The 19,353-nt window shown below is 43.4% G+C and overlaps 1 protein-coding gene across 1 annotated transcript in view; it reads left to right on the top strand.

Annotated features, from left to right (window-relative positions):
- LOC132831448 (NACHT, LRR and PYD domains-containing protein 3-like) overlaps positions 1-198 on the top strand; it is a gene marked incomplete at its 3' end in the record, with an annotated part of 45,878 nt that extends 45,680 nt beyond the window's left edge. Inside the window, exon 10 of the mRNA XM_060849606.1 lies at positions 111-198. Within this exon, the coding sequence (XP_060705589.1) occupies positions 111-198 (88 nt within the window). The remainder of the gene's footprint in view (positions 1-110) is intronic.
- Between the last annotated feature and the right edge of the window lie 19,155 nt (positions 199-19,353).

Consider the following 19,353-nt stretch of genomic DNA (forward strand, 5'->3'; position numbering starts at 1 on the left):
TTGATGCGCTTTTCCAGCAACACATTTTCGACTTCACACTTCACATTATTATTGTCATCGGGAACATTGGATTTATCCTCATTTCTCATTTTACTCTCTCTGATTCCTAGACTGGCTGATAATGATCTCTCAGATTCTTGTGCTGAGGATCTTGCCTCTGCTCTCAGTTCAAAGCAGTCGTTGACACATTTGGATCTGGAGGCAAACTCCTTCACAGAACAATCCGCTCCTTTTCTCTGCCACCTCATACAGACCTGCAAGAGTCTACAGGATATTCAGTGAGTAGTTACAATACTTCATTGGCTATATTAAAAATTATGAATTGGATTCATTGAATTTAAGGCTTAATGCTTATTATTTGGTTGGAACTGAGAAATAAGAAAATGATGATCACCCTATTGGAGTTGTACTATGGACTCTCCATAGTCAGTGGGGCAATGAGAAACAAATTTGTAAGGAAATCTCAGTTTTCAGCAAGAATAATAGGGTGTTGTGGTAGGGGATTTTAACTTTCCAAGCATAGACTGGGACTGCCATCGTGTTAAGGGGAGAGGAATTTAAGTATTACAAGAAAATTTTCTGATTCAATTTGGAGCCAGTGCTGTTCGCTATTTTTATAAATTATCTGGATGTGAACATAGAAGGACAGGTTAGTAAATTTGCAGGTGACACTCAGGTAGGCACAGTTGTGGATAGTGCCCAAGGATGATGTGGGCTACAAAGGGACATAGACAAGATGTAGAGCTGGGCTGAGAAGTGGCAAATGGAGTTTAATGCAGAAAAGTGTGAGGTAGCTCACTTCAGAAGAAGTAACAGGAAAGCAGAGTACTGGGCTCATGGTAAAGTTCTTGACAGTGTAGACGAACAGAGAGATCTGTGTCTAGGTGGATATATCCCTGAGAGCTGCAACCCAGGTTGATATGGTTGTGAAGAAGGCATATGGTGTGTTGATGGATGGGGGGGAAGCTGAGTTCCGGAGCCATGCGGTCATGCTTCAGCTGTATAAGACACTGATAAGGCCACACCTGGAGTATTGTGTACAGTTCTGGTCACCGCATTAGAGGAAGGATGTGGAAGCTTTGGAAAGGATTCAAAGGAGATTGACGAGGATGTTGCCTGGTATGAAAGGAAGGTTTTATGAGGAAAGGCTGAGGAAACTGTAGCTGTTTTCATTGGAGAGAAGAAGGTTGAGATGTGACTTAATTGAGGCATATAATCAGATGGTTAGATCGGGTGAATAGTGAGAGCCTTTTTTCTCGGATAGTGAAGGCTAACATGAGGGGACATAGCTTTAAATTGAGGGTTGACAGATTTAAGGCAGATATCAGGGGTAGTTTCTTTACTCAAAGTAGTAGGGGTGTGTAACTGCCTGCCTGCAGCAGTAGTAGACTTGCCGACATTAAAGTAATTTAAATGGACATTGGGCATACATATAATAATAATTGAACCGTGTAGGTTAGATGGGCATCATATTAATTTCATAGGTTGGAGCAACATCGAGGGCCGAAGGGCCTGTACTGCGCTGTAACATTCTATGTTCTAATATGTGGAACATGCAAACCTTAGCCAGTGAACGTGGTTCTATTAGTTTTGCGTTAGTGATGGAAAAGGATAGACCAGATCAAAATGTTAATGTTCTAAATTGGAGAAAGGCCAATTGAGGTGGTATTTGGCAAGAACTTCCAAAAGTTGATTGGGGTAGATGTATGCAGCTAAAGGACAGCTGGGAAATAGGAAGTCTTCAGAAATGAGAATGAGAAAATGAAGTCCAGAGACAGCATGTTCCTGTTGGGCTGAAGGGCAAGGCTAGTGGGTGTAGGGAATGCTGGATGATGAGAGAAGTGGATGTTTTGGTCAAGAAAAAGAAGGAAGCATATGTCAGGTTGAGACTGCAGAGATTGAATGAATCCTTAATGGATGACCGCAATAGGAGTATATTTAAGAGGGCAATTAGGAGGGCAAAAAGGGGGACATGAGATAGCTTTGGCAAATATCGTTAAGAAAATCCGAAGGGATTCTAGAATACAATAGTGATAAAAGGATAACTAGGCAGCGAATAGGGCCACTCAAAGGTCAGCGAGGCAGCCTACGTGTGGAACCACAGAAGATGGTGGGAGATGCTAAACGAGAATTCTGCATCAGTATTTACTGTGGCAAAGGATATGCAAGATATAGAAGTGGGGGATTAAATGACGATATCTTGAAAAATGTCCATATTACAGAAGGGGGTGCTGGACAGCTTGAAATACATAAATGCAGATAAATCACTGGGACCTGATCAGGTGTATCTGAGAACTTTGTGGGAAACCATGGAAGTGATTGCTAGGCCCCTTGCTGAGATATTTGTGTCATCGATAGCCACAGGTGAGGTACCAGAATACCTGGAGGTTGGCTATCATGATGCCACTATTTAGAAAGGTGATAAGGAAGAGCCAGGAAACTTTAGACCGGTGAGCCTGATGTTGTTGGGCGAGTTATTGGAGGAAATCCTGAGGGATAGGGTTTGCATGTATTTGGAAAGGCAAGGGTTGATTAAGGATAGTCAGCACGGCTTGTGCATGGGAAATCATGTCTCACAAACTTGATTGAGTTTTTTGAAGAAGTAACAAAAGGGATTGATGAGGTCAGAGCAGTGGATGTGATCTATATGGACATCAACAAAGTGTTTGACAATGTTCCTCATGGTAGCCTGGTTAGTAAGATTAGATCACGTAATACGGAGAGAACTAGCCATTTGGATACAGAACTGGCTCAAAGATGGAAGATAGAAGTGGCGCAGGGTTGCTTTTCAGACTGGAGGCCTGTCACCAGTGGTGTGCCACAAGGATCAGTGTAAGATCCATACTTTTTCATTGTTTTATATAAGCACTTTGGATGTGAACATACCAGTGAGTTTCAGATCACATTGAAATTGGAGGTGTAGTGGACAGTGATGAGGTTTACCTCCAGGGTACAATGGGATCTTGATCAGATGGGCCAATGGGCTGAGGAGTGGCAAAAGACTTTAATTTAGATAAATGTGAGGTGTTGCATTTTGGTAAGGCAAGTCAGGGTAGGACTTACACACTTAATGTTAAGGTTCTGGGGAGTATTACTAAACAAAGAAACTTGGAGTGTAGGTTCATAGTTCCTTGACTATGGAGTAGCAAGTAGATAGGATTGTGACAAAGGCATTTAGTATGCTTGCCTTTATTGGTTATTGCGCTGAGAATAGGAATTGAAAGACCATGTTGCAGCTGTACAGGGCATTGGTTTGGCCACTTTTGGAGTACTGCATGCAGTTCTGGTCTCCCTGTTATCGGAAGAATGTTATGAAACTTGAAAGGTTTCAGAAAAAGTTTACAAGGATGTTGCCAGGGTGGGAGGGTTTGAGTTATAGGGGGTGGCTGAATAAGCTGGGGCTGTTCTCCCTGGCAGCTGAGGGGTGACCTTTTATAGATCTTTATAAAATCATGAGTGGTATTGATTGGGTAAATAGACAAGATCTTTTCCCAGGTGTGGGGGAGTCTAAAACTAGAGGACAAAGGTTTACAGCGAGGGGGCAAGATTTAAAGGGGGACTTGGTGGCTCAGTGGTTAGCACTGCCTCACAGTGTCAGGGACCTGCGTTCGATTCCAGCCTCGGGCGACTGTGTGGAGTTTGTACATTGTCTCCCTGTCTGCATGGGTTTCCTCCAGGTGCTCTAGTCTCCTCCCACAGTCCAAAAATGTGCATGTGGGTTGAATTGGCCATGCTAAATTGCCCATTGTGTTCAGGGATGTGTCTTTTAGGCAAATTAGTCAGGGGAAAATGGAAAAGTAATAGGATGGGGGATGGGTCTGGGTGGGACTTTTCAGAGGGTCGGTGCAGACTTGTTGGGCCAAATGGCCTGTTTAGGGATTGTACAGAACCTAAGGGCAACTTTTTCACGCAGAGTGTAGTACTTGTATGGAATGAACTGCCAGCTGTGTTGGTTGGTACAATTACAGCATTTTAAAGACATCTGGATGGTTATATGAATAGAAAAGGTTTAGAGGGATATTGGCCAATTGCTGGCAAATGGGACCAGATTAATTTCGGATATCTGGTTGGCATGGACAAGTTGGATTGAAGGGTTTGTTTCCACGCTGTACATCTGTATAACCCCAAATCGTTCATTGTCCTCAATGTTAAACAACTGGATTTTTTAACAGACAATCCCATATGTGAGCATCTGCCAGGAGTTGGGCACTCCTGAAAATGCTCTTCAAATTTAACAATAGCTCCACCCACCTCCAGTAAATGTGTAGCCTGTTGACTGGTGAACTGCCTTCCTTCCAAACCAAGAGAACAGTGATACTTCAACAGTTTAATGACAGAGAACTAGATCTCTTCTTTGCATAAAAGTCATTTGAATAGATTTTATAGCAGCAGTTAATTTGATTTCATATTACTCACTCTGAAATAGTATGAAGATTAAAATGTGCAGTTATGACATACTGGGAATGATATTTTTACTTGTCAGGACTTGCTGTTCTTCAATCGCTGTTCTGTAGGTTCACTGTCTTGCAGGAGGCACAGAGTTTATGATTTGTAAGTCAGACTCTGACTTATTAACTAAATGCAACACCTTTCAGCAAATGTAGACGATAAATAAGCTGTCTTTCCTCAAGCTTCAAATATTTCCTACTGCAGTGAGAAATACCACCTCCTCTTCAAGAGATCTGAAGGCTTCTGACAGTGTCGTTCACATCCACAAGCTGTTCAGCTCCCCAGGAGCCAATCTCTCATTTGCTGATCACAGCCACAAACCAATGAACTACTTGTGGCAGGCTAAATGTCATTTTGTGGGTAAAAAATGAGGTCTGCAGATGCTGGAGATCAGAGCTGAAAATGTGTTGCTGGTTAAAGCACAGCAGGTTAGGCAACATCCAAGGAACAGGAGATTCGACGTTTCGGGCATAAGCCCTTCATCAGGCATGAAGGCCTGATGAAGGGCTTATGCCCGAAACGTCCAATCTCCTGTTCCTTGGATGCTGCCTAACCTGCTGTGCTTTAACCAGCAACACATTTTCAGCTCTAAATGTCATTTTGTACACACCCTGTGGTACCAGCCTGCCTACAGCCAGTCATTCTCGCTCATTGAACAAAGCAGCAGTGTAATTGTCACTTATGATGAGCGTTTGGTAACTTACTTTACAGTGGTGCAATACCTTCCACAATTCTTGTATTTCACACTGTTGTTTTCCTATTTCAGCTCAGTGAAAAATAGAGCTTTTATACTAACCCAAAACCAAAACTATCTCCTGTTTCTCAGCCTCCTGGTGAAAGTTCAGTCCATATTAATGGGAGGGTTTAAACTAGTTTGGTGAGGGAGGGGTGTGAACCAGAAATACATATCTGATAGAAGGGTACTTTAGGTGGGGCAGAGACAGGATTTAGTGAATCTATCAGGGAGGTTTTTCACGTGATGAAACAAAGGGATTGATTAAAGTATGTCTGCTTTAATGTAAGGAGTGTCAGAAATAAGTGTGACAAACTTAGAACATGGATCAGTACTTGTAACTATGATGTTGTACTCATAACGGAGATGTGGATTTCACAGGGGCAGGAATGGTTGCTAGATTCCAAGGTTTAGAACATTCAAAAAGGGAAGGGGGCTGGGGGGGGGAAGAGAGGAAGGGGTGTAGTATTGCTAATCAGAGTACATCACAGCTACAGAAATGAAGTTTGTTGAGGAAGGTTTGTCTACTGAGTATGGGTGAAAGTTAGGAACAGTAAGGGAGCAGCCCACATCGTTGGTAGTTTTCTGCAGACTCCCTAATGGCAGTAAGAAGATCGAAGAACTCCGGCTGGCAGGTTTTGGAAAAATGCAGATGTAGCAGAGTTGTTGTTATGGGTGACTCCAACTTTCCCAATATTGACTGGAACTTCTTTGGTGCAAATGGTTTGGATGGAGCCGTTTTTGTCAGGTGTGTTCAGGAGGGTTTCCTTACTCAGTGTGTAGACAGACCGACGAGGGGAGAGGCCATTTTGGATTAGGTGCTCGGCCATGAGCCAGGACAAGTGTCAGATCTCATGGTGGGTGAACACTTTGGTGAAAGTGATCACAACTGCCTCACATTTAACATAGCCTTAGAGAGGGAAAGGAGCAGTTACCAAGGGAAGATATTTAAGTGGGAAAAAGGAAATTATGATGCTATCAGACATGAGTTGGGAAGTACAGACTGGGAGCAATTGTTCCACAGAAAGGGCACAACAGACATGCGGAAACTGGTTAAGGAGCAGTTATTATGAGTGATGCATAAATTTGTTTCTCTGAGACAGGCAAGCAGGGGTAAGATTAAGGAGTCTTAGATAATGAGAACAGAGGAGTTCTCCTCAAAAAGAAGAAGGCAGCTTACGTAAGGTGGAGGCAGCAAGGATCAAGCACAGCTTTAGAGGATTACAGACTTGCTAGAAAGGAGCTGAAAAATGGACTGAGGTGAGCCAGGAGGGAGCACGATAAAGTCTTGGCAAAAAGGATTAAGGAGATCCCAAAGGCATTTTACTCATACGTGAGGAATAAGAGAATGATCAGGGAGTGGGTAGGGCTGATCAGGGATAGCGTAGGGAACTTGTGCGTGGAGTCTGAGCAGATAGAGGATGCCCTAAATGAGTTTTTTGCTTCGGTTTTCACAAAGGAAAGGGACCTTTGTGTGAATGACAACTTTGAGGACCCGGGAAACAGGCTTGAACAGATCGAGATTAAGGAAGTTGATGGGCTGGAAATTTTGGCAAACATTAAGATTAATAAGTCTCCTGAGCCAGACCAGATTTGTCCTCAGTTGCTCCGGGAAGCGATAAAGGAAGTTGCTAAGCTGCCGGCAAAGATCTTTGCTTCCGCACTCTCCACCGGAATTGTACCAGAGGATTGGAGGGAGGTGAATATTGTTCCTCTTTTCTAGAAGGGTAATAGGGGAAGTCCCTGGCAATTACAGACCAGTCAGTCATACATCTGTGGTCAGCAAGGCTTTGGAAAGAATTCTGAGGAATGGACTTACGACTACTTGGAAAAGCATAGCCTGATTAAAAGCAGTCAGCATGGCTTTGTGAGGGGCAGGTCATGCCTCACAAACCTTACTGAGATCTTTGAGGAGGTGATGAGACAGGTCGACGAAGGTTGGGCAGTGGATGTGGTGTATATGGACTTCAAGTCATTTGATAAGGTTCCCCATGATAGGCTCATTAATAAAATCAGGACGTATGGGATACAGGGAGATCTGACTCTCTGGAGTCAGAATTGGTTGGCTGACAGAAGGCAGAGATTGGTTGTAAATGGAAAGTATTCTGCCTGGAGATCAGTGTTGGGTGGCGTCCCATAGGGCTGTGTTCTTGGGCCTTTGCTCTTTGTAGTTTTTATAAATGACTTGGATGAGGAGGTTGAGGTGTGGGTTAGTAAATTTGCAGATGACACAAAGGCTGGAGGTGCTGTCGATAGTATAGAAGGCTATTGCAGGCTGCAGCGTGACATAGGCAGGATGTAGAGCTGGGCTGAGAAATGGCAGATGGGGTTCAACCTGGCTAAATGTGAAGTGATGCATTTTGAAACGTAGAACTTGAATACTGAATATAGGATTAAAGACAGGATTCTTGGCAGTGTGGAGGAACAGCAGGTTCAAATACATAGATCCCTCAAAGTTGCCAACTCAGTGGATAGAGTTAAGAAAGCATATGGTGTTTTGACTTTCATTAACAGGGGGATCATGTTTAAGAGCCACGAGGTTTTCCTGCAAATTTACAAAACCCTGTGAGACCACATTTGGAATATTGTGTCCAGTTCTGGTCATCCTACTATAGGAAAGATACAGAGGCTTTGGAGAGGATGCAAAGAAGGTTTCCCAGGATGCTGCCTGGACTGGAGGGCTTGCCTTATGAAGAAACGTTTAGATTAGATTACTTACAGTGTGGAAACAGGCCTTTCGGCCCAACAAGTCCACACCGACCCGCCGAAGCGAAACCCACCCATACCCCTACCCTTACCTAACACTATGGGCAATTTAGCATGGCCAATTCACCTGACCTGCACATCTTTGGACAGTGGGAGGAAACTGGAGCACCCGGAGGAAACCCACGCAGGCACAGGGAGAATGTGCAAACTCCACACGGTCAGTTGCCTGAGGCGGGAATTGAACCCAGGTGTCTGGCGCTGTGAGGCAGCAGTGCTAACCACTGTGCCACCGTGCTGCCCTTTTGGAAGACCCCACACAGCCCTTTTGGAAGACCCCACGTTGACTAAGCTTGGACTTTTCTCTCTGGAGAGAAGGAGGAAGAGAGCTGACCTGATCGAGAAGATGTACAAGGTAATGAGAAGCATGGATAAAGTCGATAGCCAGAGTCTTTTCCGTCAGATTTTGGTTCTTTATGCAGAGAGTTGTGAGCGCATGGAATGCATTGCCAGAGCAGTGATGGTGGAAACAGAGTCATTAGGGACATTCAAGTGACTGCTGGGCATGCACATGGACAGCAGTGAATTGAGGGCTGTGCAGGTTAGGTTATTTTATTTTAGATTAGGGTTAATCATTGACATTACATTGTGGGTCGAAGGGCCTGTTCTGTGCTGTATTTTTCTACATTCGATGTTCTAATTAATGACATAGGTAGGGAAATGGAGGAGCACCTAAAAAGTGAATATATGGCAGTTCAGTTATAAGGTAGAAGGCAGGAAGAGCAGAGTAGTAATCTCCGGATTGCTGCCCGTGTCACATGCTAGTGAGGTTAGGAACAGAGAATGAGTGCAGTTGAACACATGGCTGCAAGGCTGGTGTAGGAGGGAAGGCTTCAGATGTGTAGATCATTGGGCTGTCTTCTGGGGGAGGTGGGAGCTGTACAAGAAGGACTGGTTGCACCTGAACTGAAGGGCACCAATAGCCTGGGGGGGGAGGTTGGGTAAAGATCTTCTGGAGAGTGTAAACTAGATTGCCAGGGTGGTGGGAACCGGAGCTATGAGTCAGATGATGGAGTAGATAGTGAACAGCCAGATATAACATGCAAAGAGTCTGTGATGAGGGAGAGGCTCTTGATAGGGTAAAAGTGCAGTCAGTGTGGTGGGTTGAAGTGTGTTTATTTTAATGCAAGAAGTACCAGGAATAAGGGTGATAAACTTAGAGCAAGAGTCAGTCCTTGGAACTATGATGACGTGACCATTACAGAAACTTGGATATCTCAGGGGCAGGAATGGTTGTTGAATGTTCCAAGGTTTAGATGTTTCAAAAGGAATAGGGGGGACAGATAAAAGAGGTGCAGGAATGGCATTGCTAATCAGGGATAGTATCATAGCTACAGAAAGGGAGGTCATTGAAGAGCCTTTATCTACAGAGTCACTGTGGGTGGAAGTCAGAAACAGGAAAAGAGCAGTCACTTTATTAGCAGTTTTCTGCAGACCCCACTTCCAAATAGCAACAGAGACATTGAGGAGCAGATTGAGAGGCAGATTTTGGAAAGTTGCAGAAGTAACAGGATGCTGTCATGAGTGACTTTAACTGCCCAATATTGATTGGAAACTTCTCCATCCAAACTATTTGAACTAAGCAGTTTTTGTCAGGTGTGTTGCGAAGTGTTCCAGACTCGATACATAGGCCGAACTAGAGGGGAAGCCATTTTGGATTTGGTGCTTGGCAATGAGCCATGCCAGGTGTCAGATCTCAGTGGAAGAGCATTTTGGTGAAAGTGATCACAACATCCTGACCTTTACTATACTCACAGAGAAGAATAGGAACAGATGGTGTGGGAAAATATTTAATTGGGGAGGGAGGGGCTTTATGATGCCATTAGGCAGGAACTGGGGCCTAAATTGAGAATAGACCTTCCCACAGAAATGCATGACAGAAATGTGGACATTGTTTAGGAAACACTTGCTGACAGTGCTGGACAGGTTTATCCCACTGAGGCAAGGAAGGAATGGTAGGTTGAAAGAACCTTGTGTGATAAGAGATGTGGGATATCTTTTTTGTTAAGATTAGATTACTTACAGTGTGGAAACAGGCCCTTCGGCCCAACAAGTCCACACCGACCAGCCAAAGTAGAACCCACCAAGACCCATTTCCCTACAATTATCCCTTCACCTAACACTCCAGGCAATGTAGCATGGCCAATTCACCTGACCTGCACATTTTTGGACTGTGGGAGGAAACCGGAGCACCCGGAGGAAACCCACGCAGACACTGGGAGAATGTGTCAGCCGCCTGAGGCGGGAATTGAACCTGGGTGTCTGGCGCTGTGAGGCAGCAGCGCTAACCACTGTGCCACTGTGCTGCCCATTAATCAAGAGGATGAAGAAAGCTTACTTAAGGTTTAAGAGGCAAGGATCAGACAGGGCTCCAGAGGGTTACTAGGTAGCCAGGAAGGAACTTAAAAAGTGTGGTGCTGGAAAAATACAGCCGGTCAGGCAGTATCCAAGGTTTTGAGCATGAGCTCTTCATCAGGAATGAGGGGGTGGCTCAAGGGGGCTGACAGATAAATGGGGATGAGGGGGTGTGTGGCTGGTGGCAAGGTAACTGCAATAGTGATAGGTAGGTTGGTGAAGAGGGTGGAGCGGATAGGTGGGAAAGAAAATGAACAGGTAGGACAGTTCAAGAGGGCAATGCTGAGTTGGAATGTTGGATCTGGGATAAGGTGGGGGGAGGGCAAATGAGGAAACTGTGAAATCGACAAGTTGGCATCCTGTCCCCCCGGTGTAGAATGTCCCAGAGAATATTCTACTGGCCTCCACTGCCAAATTCTAGCCACTTGATGCCTGGAGGAAAAATGCCTCATCTTCTGCCTTGGGGCTATCCAATCACACTCAATCAATGTGGACTTCACAGTTTCCTAATTTCCCCACCCTCCAAATTATCCCAGCTCAAACCTTCCAACTCGGCACGACACTCTTGAAGTGTACTCCCTGTCCATCTTCCTTCCCACCATCACCACCACCTTTATCTACCTATCACATTCCCAACCTCCATTCCCTTAATTCCTGATGAAGAGCTCATGCTCAAAATGTCGATTCCCCTGTTCCTTGGATACTGCTTGATTGGCTGTGCTTTCCCAGCACCACATCTTTCGACTCTGATCTCCAGTGTCTGCCGTCCTCACTTTTTCCTAGCCAGGAAGGAACTGAAGAATGGACTTAGGAGAGCGAGAAGGGGGCATGAAAAAGCTTTTGCAGACATGATGAAGGAAAACCCTAAAGCATTCTACGCTTGTGTGAGGAACAGGAGGATTCCCAGAGTGAGGGTAGGGCTGATCAGGGCTAGTGGAGGGTATTTGTGCCTGGAATTGGTGGAGGTTCGGGAAGTCATTAATGAATACTTGGTGTCAGTATTCACTACTGAGAGAGACCTTGATGTTTCTGAGGACAGCGTGACACAGACTAATATGCTCGAACAGGTTGATGTTAAGAAGGAGGATGTGCTGAAAATTTTGAAAGTCATGATAGATAAATCCCCTGGGCCACATGGGATATACCCAAGGTTTCTACAGAAGTGAAGGAAGAGATTACTGTGCCTTTGGCGATGATCTTTGCATCCTCACTGTCCACTGAAGTAGTGCTAGATGATTTCAGGGTGGCAAATGTTATTCCCTTGTTCAAGAAAGGGAATAGGGTGATCCTCAGAATTACAGACCAGTCAGTCTCATGTCTGTGGTGGATGAAGTACTGGAGAGACAGGATTAATGATTTATTGGAAAGCATTAGCTTGAATAGAGATAGTCAGCATAGCTTTGTGAGGGCTTGGTCATGCCTCATAAATCTTATTGAACTCCTTGAGAATGTGACGAAACACATTGATGAATGTAGAGTAGTGGATGTGGTGGGCATGGATTTTAGCAAGGTGTTTGATAAGCTTCTTCATGGGAGATTCATTCAGAAAGTCAGGAAGCATGGGATACAGAGAAACTCAGCTGTCTGGGTACAGAATTGGCTGGCCCATTGAAGACAGAGGGTGGTGGTAGGTGGAAGGTATTCAGCCTGGAGCTTGATGACTGGTGGCGTTACACAGGAATCAGTTCTGGGACCTCAGCTCTTTGTGATTTTTATAAATGACCTGGGTGAGGAAGTGGAAGGGTGGATTAGTAAGTTTGCTGATGATGTGAGCATTGATGGAGTGGTAGATAGTGTGGAGGGCTGTTGTAGGTTGCAACGGGACATTGACAGGATGCAGAACTGGGCTGATAAGTGTCAGATGGAGTTCAACCTGAAAAAGTTCAACTCTTTAGAGAGGGGGCAGAGGAAATTTCCCAGGATGCTGCCTGGACTGGAGGGCATGTCTTATGAAGAAAGGCTGAGGGAGCTGAGGCGTTTCTCACTGGAGCAAAGCAGGATGAGAGGTAACTTGCTAGAATGTATAAGATGATGAGAGGCATGGATAGAGTAGATAGCCAAAGACTTTTTGCCCAGGGCAGAAATAACTATCACGAGGATGCATAATTTTAGGGTGAGTGGAGGAAGGTTTCGGGGAGATGTCAGAGGTAGTTTCTTTACACAGAGGTGGGTGTGTGGAATACACTGCCAGCAGTGGTAGTAGAATCAGATACTTTAGGGACATTTAAGCAATTCTTGCATGGACACATGGAAGATTGTACAATGAAGGACATGTAGGTTAGCCTGATCTTAGAGTAGAATAAAAGATAGGCACAGCATTGAAGGCTGAAGAGCCTGTCTTGTGCTGTACCATGCTATGTTCTATTAATGCATTTTTCACTCTCTCTCTATGTTCAGATTTTATGTTAATAAATTGGGAGATTCTGGAGTGAAATTACTTAGTGCGGCTCTGAAGAATCCAGACTGTAAAATAGAGAGACTAGGGTAAGTACCAGATGGAGACACTGTTTACAATCACCGGATGTCTGACATTGTTTATTATCATTGTCATCAGGAATAATGTTATCTGTCATATTTTGTAATATGGGTATTTGTAATAGTATTAATATCAAGCATGAAAATGAACATGAAACAAAATGCAAAAAAGATAAATTACTGGTGGGTATAGGAACACCTAATATTGAAATCTGATGCTGTAATATTCTATTTGCATCAAATAATAGTTGTCGATAAGGGAAAGGTGAATTGAATTATTTTATGGCTTTTCTATCTGTAAGAGCTAACTTTTTAAAATTTTTACTTCCTTTTGGCTCAGTGTCAATTTTATCATGTATCATCGAGGGTTGCTGTTTCTGAGACCTTGAGTTTTCTTCTGCTGTCATCCCAATCTTGCTTCGTTAACTACCTAGCCTCCCCTGCAACGCCCCTCTTGTCTGTTGCTAACCTGATTTCACCACCCGTCACTGCCCACATATCATAGATTAGGTTGACATCCCTGCTGTATCTTTGAAAGGTAATTGCACACCCAGACAAGCAGTGCCAGTTCAGAACTGCCCTTTGTGGAGACTCACATTTTGCCCAAACTTGGTAGATAAGAGGAACTTGGCACTCTGCCTTACAGATAGATGACTGGAGGCCCTATTGAAAGGGGTTGTGCAGAACAGGGCCCTTTTCTTCTGCCAGAACTGACAGAGTAGGCCACAACACCAGACTCTGTGAGCCTGGTCTAAGGATGCCACCTGGAACAGTATGGTCTCAGCCGTCTGGAAGAAAGCCCTGCACTGTAGGAAGAAGGACAATGATTTTCTCTGATCCATCACAGCAAATTATAGGATCTGCTCTCTCTGTCTCTGCTGCTGCATGCACCTCATACCCATCCTGGTACATACTGTTCCATTTTCCCTTACCCAATCCCCCCCCCCCCCCCAAAAAAATCATTAACCCTACATGGCCTCTGTGCTGCCTACTCAGAAGGCCACACCACATTTTTCCCACCTTCGCTAGCTGTAACAGCTGTGTCACCCACTATCATTTCTTTTAATCTATCCCTTTTCCTCATTTCAGCAGAAAATTGCCCACAATAAGGCAGAGAGAGTCAAGACAGGTGGTGGACTGCCCAATGTTCAGCTCCTTGCCCCTTGATGTGGAGATGATCCTGACTCTGACCACCCCAAGTCTGACAGTATCCCAGTTCCTGGACTGGTATCAGAGGCTGCCCTGGATTCTCCTATGAATGTGTACAGTTGGCACACACATTTCCTTGCTTTATTTCTGCTCTAAACAACAGGGTAGTCAGTAGTATTGTAAGCTTGGTATTTTTGCGTAAAAGGGGAAAGTGCTTAAAGGCAAGGCAAAGCAGAGATGCTATGAGCATCTGGACAGCACGCAGTCACTGAGCCCAAGATGTAATCTGGTCCGATCCATCAGCTTGGTCTCTGTCACTGAGCACAAAATATCTTTACAGCAGCATTGCAGTGATAATCTCTGTGCTCTGAGATGTAACTTATAAGTCAATCAAAGCTGTGCCACATTGATGCAGTAAATTCGCCTGACCACAAGGAATGATCTCCCGAGAGAAAATCTCATCAAAAAATTCAACTGATTAGGTATCAAGATTGGCCTTGCTAGACTTTTCATGTGACTTTCCCAATGGCCTACATTGACTCCCCAAAGGCTGTTGACCGTCTGTAAGGCAAGAGTATGATGGAATGCAGTTGCCTGGAGTGGCAGCTCCAAAAACACTCCAGCTTGACAAAGACAAAGCAGCCCATTTGGTTAGTACCAAATATCCACTCTCCCCACCACCAGCACTCAGTAGCAGCAATGTGTATTGCCTTCAAGATGCTGAAATTTACCAAAGATCTTGAGACATTACCTTCCAAATCCATGACCATTTCCATTGAGAAGGATAAGGGCAGAAGAAATCCAATAAGAGCAACATTTGGTAAAGGTTCCCCTCAAAGCCAGTCTGACTTAGAGTTCTGTTTCCATTCCTTCAATGTTGCTGCGTCAGAATCCTGGAAGTTCCTCTCTAACAGTGTTATGGGTCAACCTACAGCATGGAGATTGCTGCATTTCAAGAATGCAGCTCTTCCCGCACCTTAAGGGCAACTAGGGACAGACAATACATGCTGGCCAGCCAGTGATGCCTAATCCCATGAATGAATAAAAAGAAAATGTAGTTAGAGAGTGTAGAGAGGAAGGATAATGAATAGGGGAATGTGAGTAATAGAAGGCAAGAAAGGCAAAAATAACAAAATACAGATGGTGCAAAACAAAAAGGGGATAAAACATCCTGAAGACATAAGCCTGAATTGTATCAGCAATGTAGAGATGGGCTGAGGGCTGGGATTTGTATAAAAATGGCTGCAGCTGTGGTTCAGGGGAGAGCCCAATGCTTTCACATTGGAAGTGGATATTACTGGGGATTGCCTGGCTGATAGATCTTGCTTGAATCCAATGGGATGGTAATTAACTCTCATTAACAGGCAGTTAACTGATTTCACAAGCTTTTTAGATACATTATAAGGAGGATGCATTTATTCAAGTGAGCATCGATTCTAAGTGGGCAAAAGTGGGTGCTGCAGATGCTGGAGATCAAAGTCTAGATTATAGTGGAGCAGGCAAATCAACATTTCGGGCAAAAGCCCTTCATCACGAATGAAGCAATGCCATCTTGCAATTGGCATCCATTGTGATAGGTAATATGTTTTGGTGATACTGGTTGCATACAGCAGTAACAGTTTGTATAAAGACAATGTTTCCGTCATAGTGAAGCACTGAGTGTTCTTTCTGACTTGGAATTTATATTGACTGACACCGAACCTCTTCAATTCATGCAACTACTTCAATTGATGCCACAACATCACCAGTAATCACCCTGCTGTCATTAATCCACGTGGAGTTGATCTGTTTTGCTCTAGTGGAACTTAGGGCAACATTCAGTAAAGATATGTGGTAGCAGATCTGTCCATCTTTGCCCTGTGTTCTGTACAGCTTTAGCTAACGCTCTCTTTAATATCCTGTTCATTCGCATGACCATTCCCAAGATCTGCAGATGATAGAGGCTGTGAAATCTTTATTTCATTCCCAGCAACTTACAAACTTCATGAGAACTTAGGAACAGCAGTAGGCCATTTGGTCCCTCAAGCATGCTCCACCATTCATAAGATTGTGACTGATCCTCAGGGCTTGAGACATCTTTTGTGCTGTCTCCTTATAGCCCTTCACTCCCTGATATTTCAGAAATCTCTCTACTTCCTCTTTAGATAGTTTGTGATCCATGCTCCACAACTCTCTGGGCTGGAGAATTCCCAACATTCACTATTCTCTGGTAAAATAAATTCCTTTGCATTTCAATTTGAAATCTGTTTTCTCTTTTTCTGTGACTCTGCCCCCTAGTTTGAGATTCACACACTAGTGGAAATATCTACTCAACATCTACTCTGTCAAGCTGCCAATCCCCAAATCTTGTATGTTTCAATAGATCGTCCCTTATTCTTAAGAATAAAAGCCACATCCTTGAGTCAACATCTTCATCCCACAAGTTGGCCTAGTGGACCTATTTTGAACTGCCTCCAGTACTGATATCCCTTTTGTTAAATAAAGGGTACAAAGCTGTACACAGTAGTCTGGGTTCAACCTCACCAAAACCCCTGTAGAGTTGTTGTAAGACTTTCCAAATTTAAACTTCATCCCCTGCAGTGATGAAGACTTTGCCTTCTGAATTGCTTGTTGCCTCTGAATCATTCCTTAATGCTTTAAAATTCATTGTGATCTGAATCCATCTGTATTGGTATTCCCCATCGAGGGGATTACCCCTTCTCCCATTAGTTTGGTTGACAGGTCTGGGTGAACAGTCGCGTGTGAAAGAGATTTCATCCACATCTAAATCGGCCAATAACAGCCAAACAATAAACCTTTCCCTTGCCCGGTGAGTGGTCCTGAGGAATATTTGGAACTGCTCGCATGGCTCCTTTGGTTGGGGCTGTTACAACGCTGGGACCTTGTTTGGTGCTCCCAGGTCATGCTGAGCACATACCATACATGATCGTAGTGCTTCGCTGTGCCTCTTCCCATTCCGTGCCATCACAAGAATCTGCTCTTCCTCCTCAATGTGGCTTCCCGCCCATGCTGTGTATTTTTGTGAAATGCTGGGGTTAAGGTGCTGTCATCTTTCCTCTCTTCATCAGACTCGTCGGTGCCTTTTTGCCATTCTTTGTTTTTCCAATTGCTATTGTTCCCTTCCTCCTCTTCTGTATCCCTGCTTACACTTCCTCATTCTCGATTGCTGCTGTCATTTGTTGCTTGGGATCTGTTGTGTTGCTTGCTTTGTTTCACATTTGCCAATTAGTTACCTGACTGGATAAGTCTGATCACATCTGATATGCTTTAATTGTAGTGTCTGTAGCCTCTTGTGGTCCTCAAGTAGCTTCTTCGAATTCCTTAATTATAGCCACATGTTTAGGTGTGTCTCTCCCAGAGTGATGTAGCTTCCATCCTGACCTCTACCACATGCTACCACACAATCATGTATCTACACAAAGGCATACATACTTAGGTGAGAGTATATTGAGTATAATAATCTGTACCAGACACTTCTGTTTGTTTTGAAGGTGATAGTTCTTCTCCCCACCACACCTGAAATCGTGATGGTGACTCTCTCTTGATGGTATTGGTTACCTCTAGATGATTTCACTCTCAAAGAGAAATTATTCCTAATTCTTAATTTCTGGCATTAAAGCATAAATATGTACCAAATTGAAAGAACTTAAAAGATCCTACTGTTGTCTCCTTTAAACTGTATTTAACTTGTTAGTATTATTTGCTGTCCTTATTGTAGCTCCCAAACAATTAATTGTTCAGTCTAAACTTTATCTCTTATATACAAGTCTTATCTGCACTTTGTTTTAATTTGAATAAATTCAAAATTAATATCCTCAATCAAATCAGTAAAATTCTCAATCTAATAAACTATTCCAAATTATTTGGAGATGCCGGTGTTGAACTGGGGTGTGCAAAGTTGAAAATCACACAACACCAGGTTATAGTCCAGGTTATTTGGAAGCACTAGCTAGTTGGAGTGCTGCTCCTTTATCAGGTGATTATGAAGAATAAAAATCTAAGACACAATTTATAGCAAAAGTTTACAGTGTGGTGTAACAAAATTACATATTGAAAAAGACCTGGATTGCTTGTTAAGTCTCTCATCTTTTAGAATGACCATGTTGGTTTCAGTTCTTTCATATGTAAATTACAACATTTTTAAAAACTTTTTGGTAACTTCTAAAAAATGTTTTGTGATTTACATATGACAAAACATGGTCATACTAAAAGATGAGAGACTTATCAAACAATCTGGGTCTTTTTCAATATATGAACGTTTGCTATAAGTTCTGTGACTTACAATATTATTCTCCACAATCACCTGATGAAGGGGCAGTGGTCCAAAAGCTAGTGCTTCCAAATAAACCTGTTGGACTATAACCTGGTATTGCGTGATTTTAAACAATTTCTAGTTCTCAAAACTTGGATTTGCTGTTTCTATCATTGTTTTAACTGAGGCATTCGTGGCAGCCATTCTGTCTTAATCATGAGTCTTAGGGAATCTTTACAATCTAATGAAGTATTTTTACAATATTCTTCAAACAGCAATCAAAGATTTCTGTTTGATTCCAAGCATTTGGACATCTTGGGTTTCTAAAATATATTTATTAATTCCTGTAGGCATCTCACCATGTTTCCAAATTGAAATACTAGCCGATTCCCTTTAATTCAATCTCTTTTTAAAAGAATCATTTCCAGAGAAACAATATGTGTGTGTTTTCAACGTTTTGTTCTTTCCATTCGTTGTCTGTCCCAGCTGCATTCTGGAAATGTAAAACGCAGGAACTTGTCTTGTATCAAATATTAGCCAGCACACCAATGAGGTCTTTGTTTCCCTATCAGCATCCCGATCAGCACCTTTGTTAGAAAATTCACCTTCCAATTTCTCTCCAGACAGCCGCTATTTCATCACCTGTGAAGCCTTCGTTTCCTGACCTGATGTGTCCTCTCTGTTTGGAATTTTGCCCCTCTCACGCCACCTGCTTAATTCCATCCTTACCTGGCCTGTCCTGAATCTGTATTCACATTCTTTGGATATCGTTTATATCTGTCTGGTGTGGCTTTCTGCCCTAATCACCTGCAAGCTTTCCATAAAGTATTGCAATATTACATACTTCAGCTCTCATGTTTTATTATCCATGTGTCTTATATAATCTACTCTTTCCCAAGTTTACACATCGTCTGTGTTTTGCCCAAGGCATGTGCTGTCATGTTCACAGTGGTGTACTGCGAGGATCTGTTTTGGGGCCACTGCTGTTTGTCATTTTTATAAATTAGCTGGATGATGGCATAGAAGCTTGGGTTAGTAAATTTGCGGATGACATGAAGGTCAATACAGTTGTGGATAGTGCTGAAGGATGTTGTAGGTTGCTGAGGGACATAGATAAGCCACAGAGCTGGGCTGAGAGATGGTAAATGAAGTTTAATGTGGAAAAATGTGAGGTGAT

This window comes from Hemiscyllium ocellatum, chromosome 33 (genome assembly GCF_020745735.1).
Source record: "Hemiscyllium ocellatum isolate sHemOce1 chromosome 33, sHemOce1.pat.X.cur, whole genome shotgun sequence".
In the NCBI taxonomy this organism is placed as follows: domain Eukaryota; kingdom Metazoa; phylum Chordata; class Chondrichthyes; order Orectolobiformes; family Hemiscylliidae; genus Hemiscyllium; species Hemiscyllium ocellatum.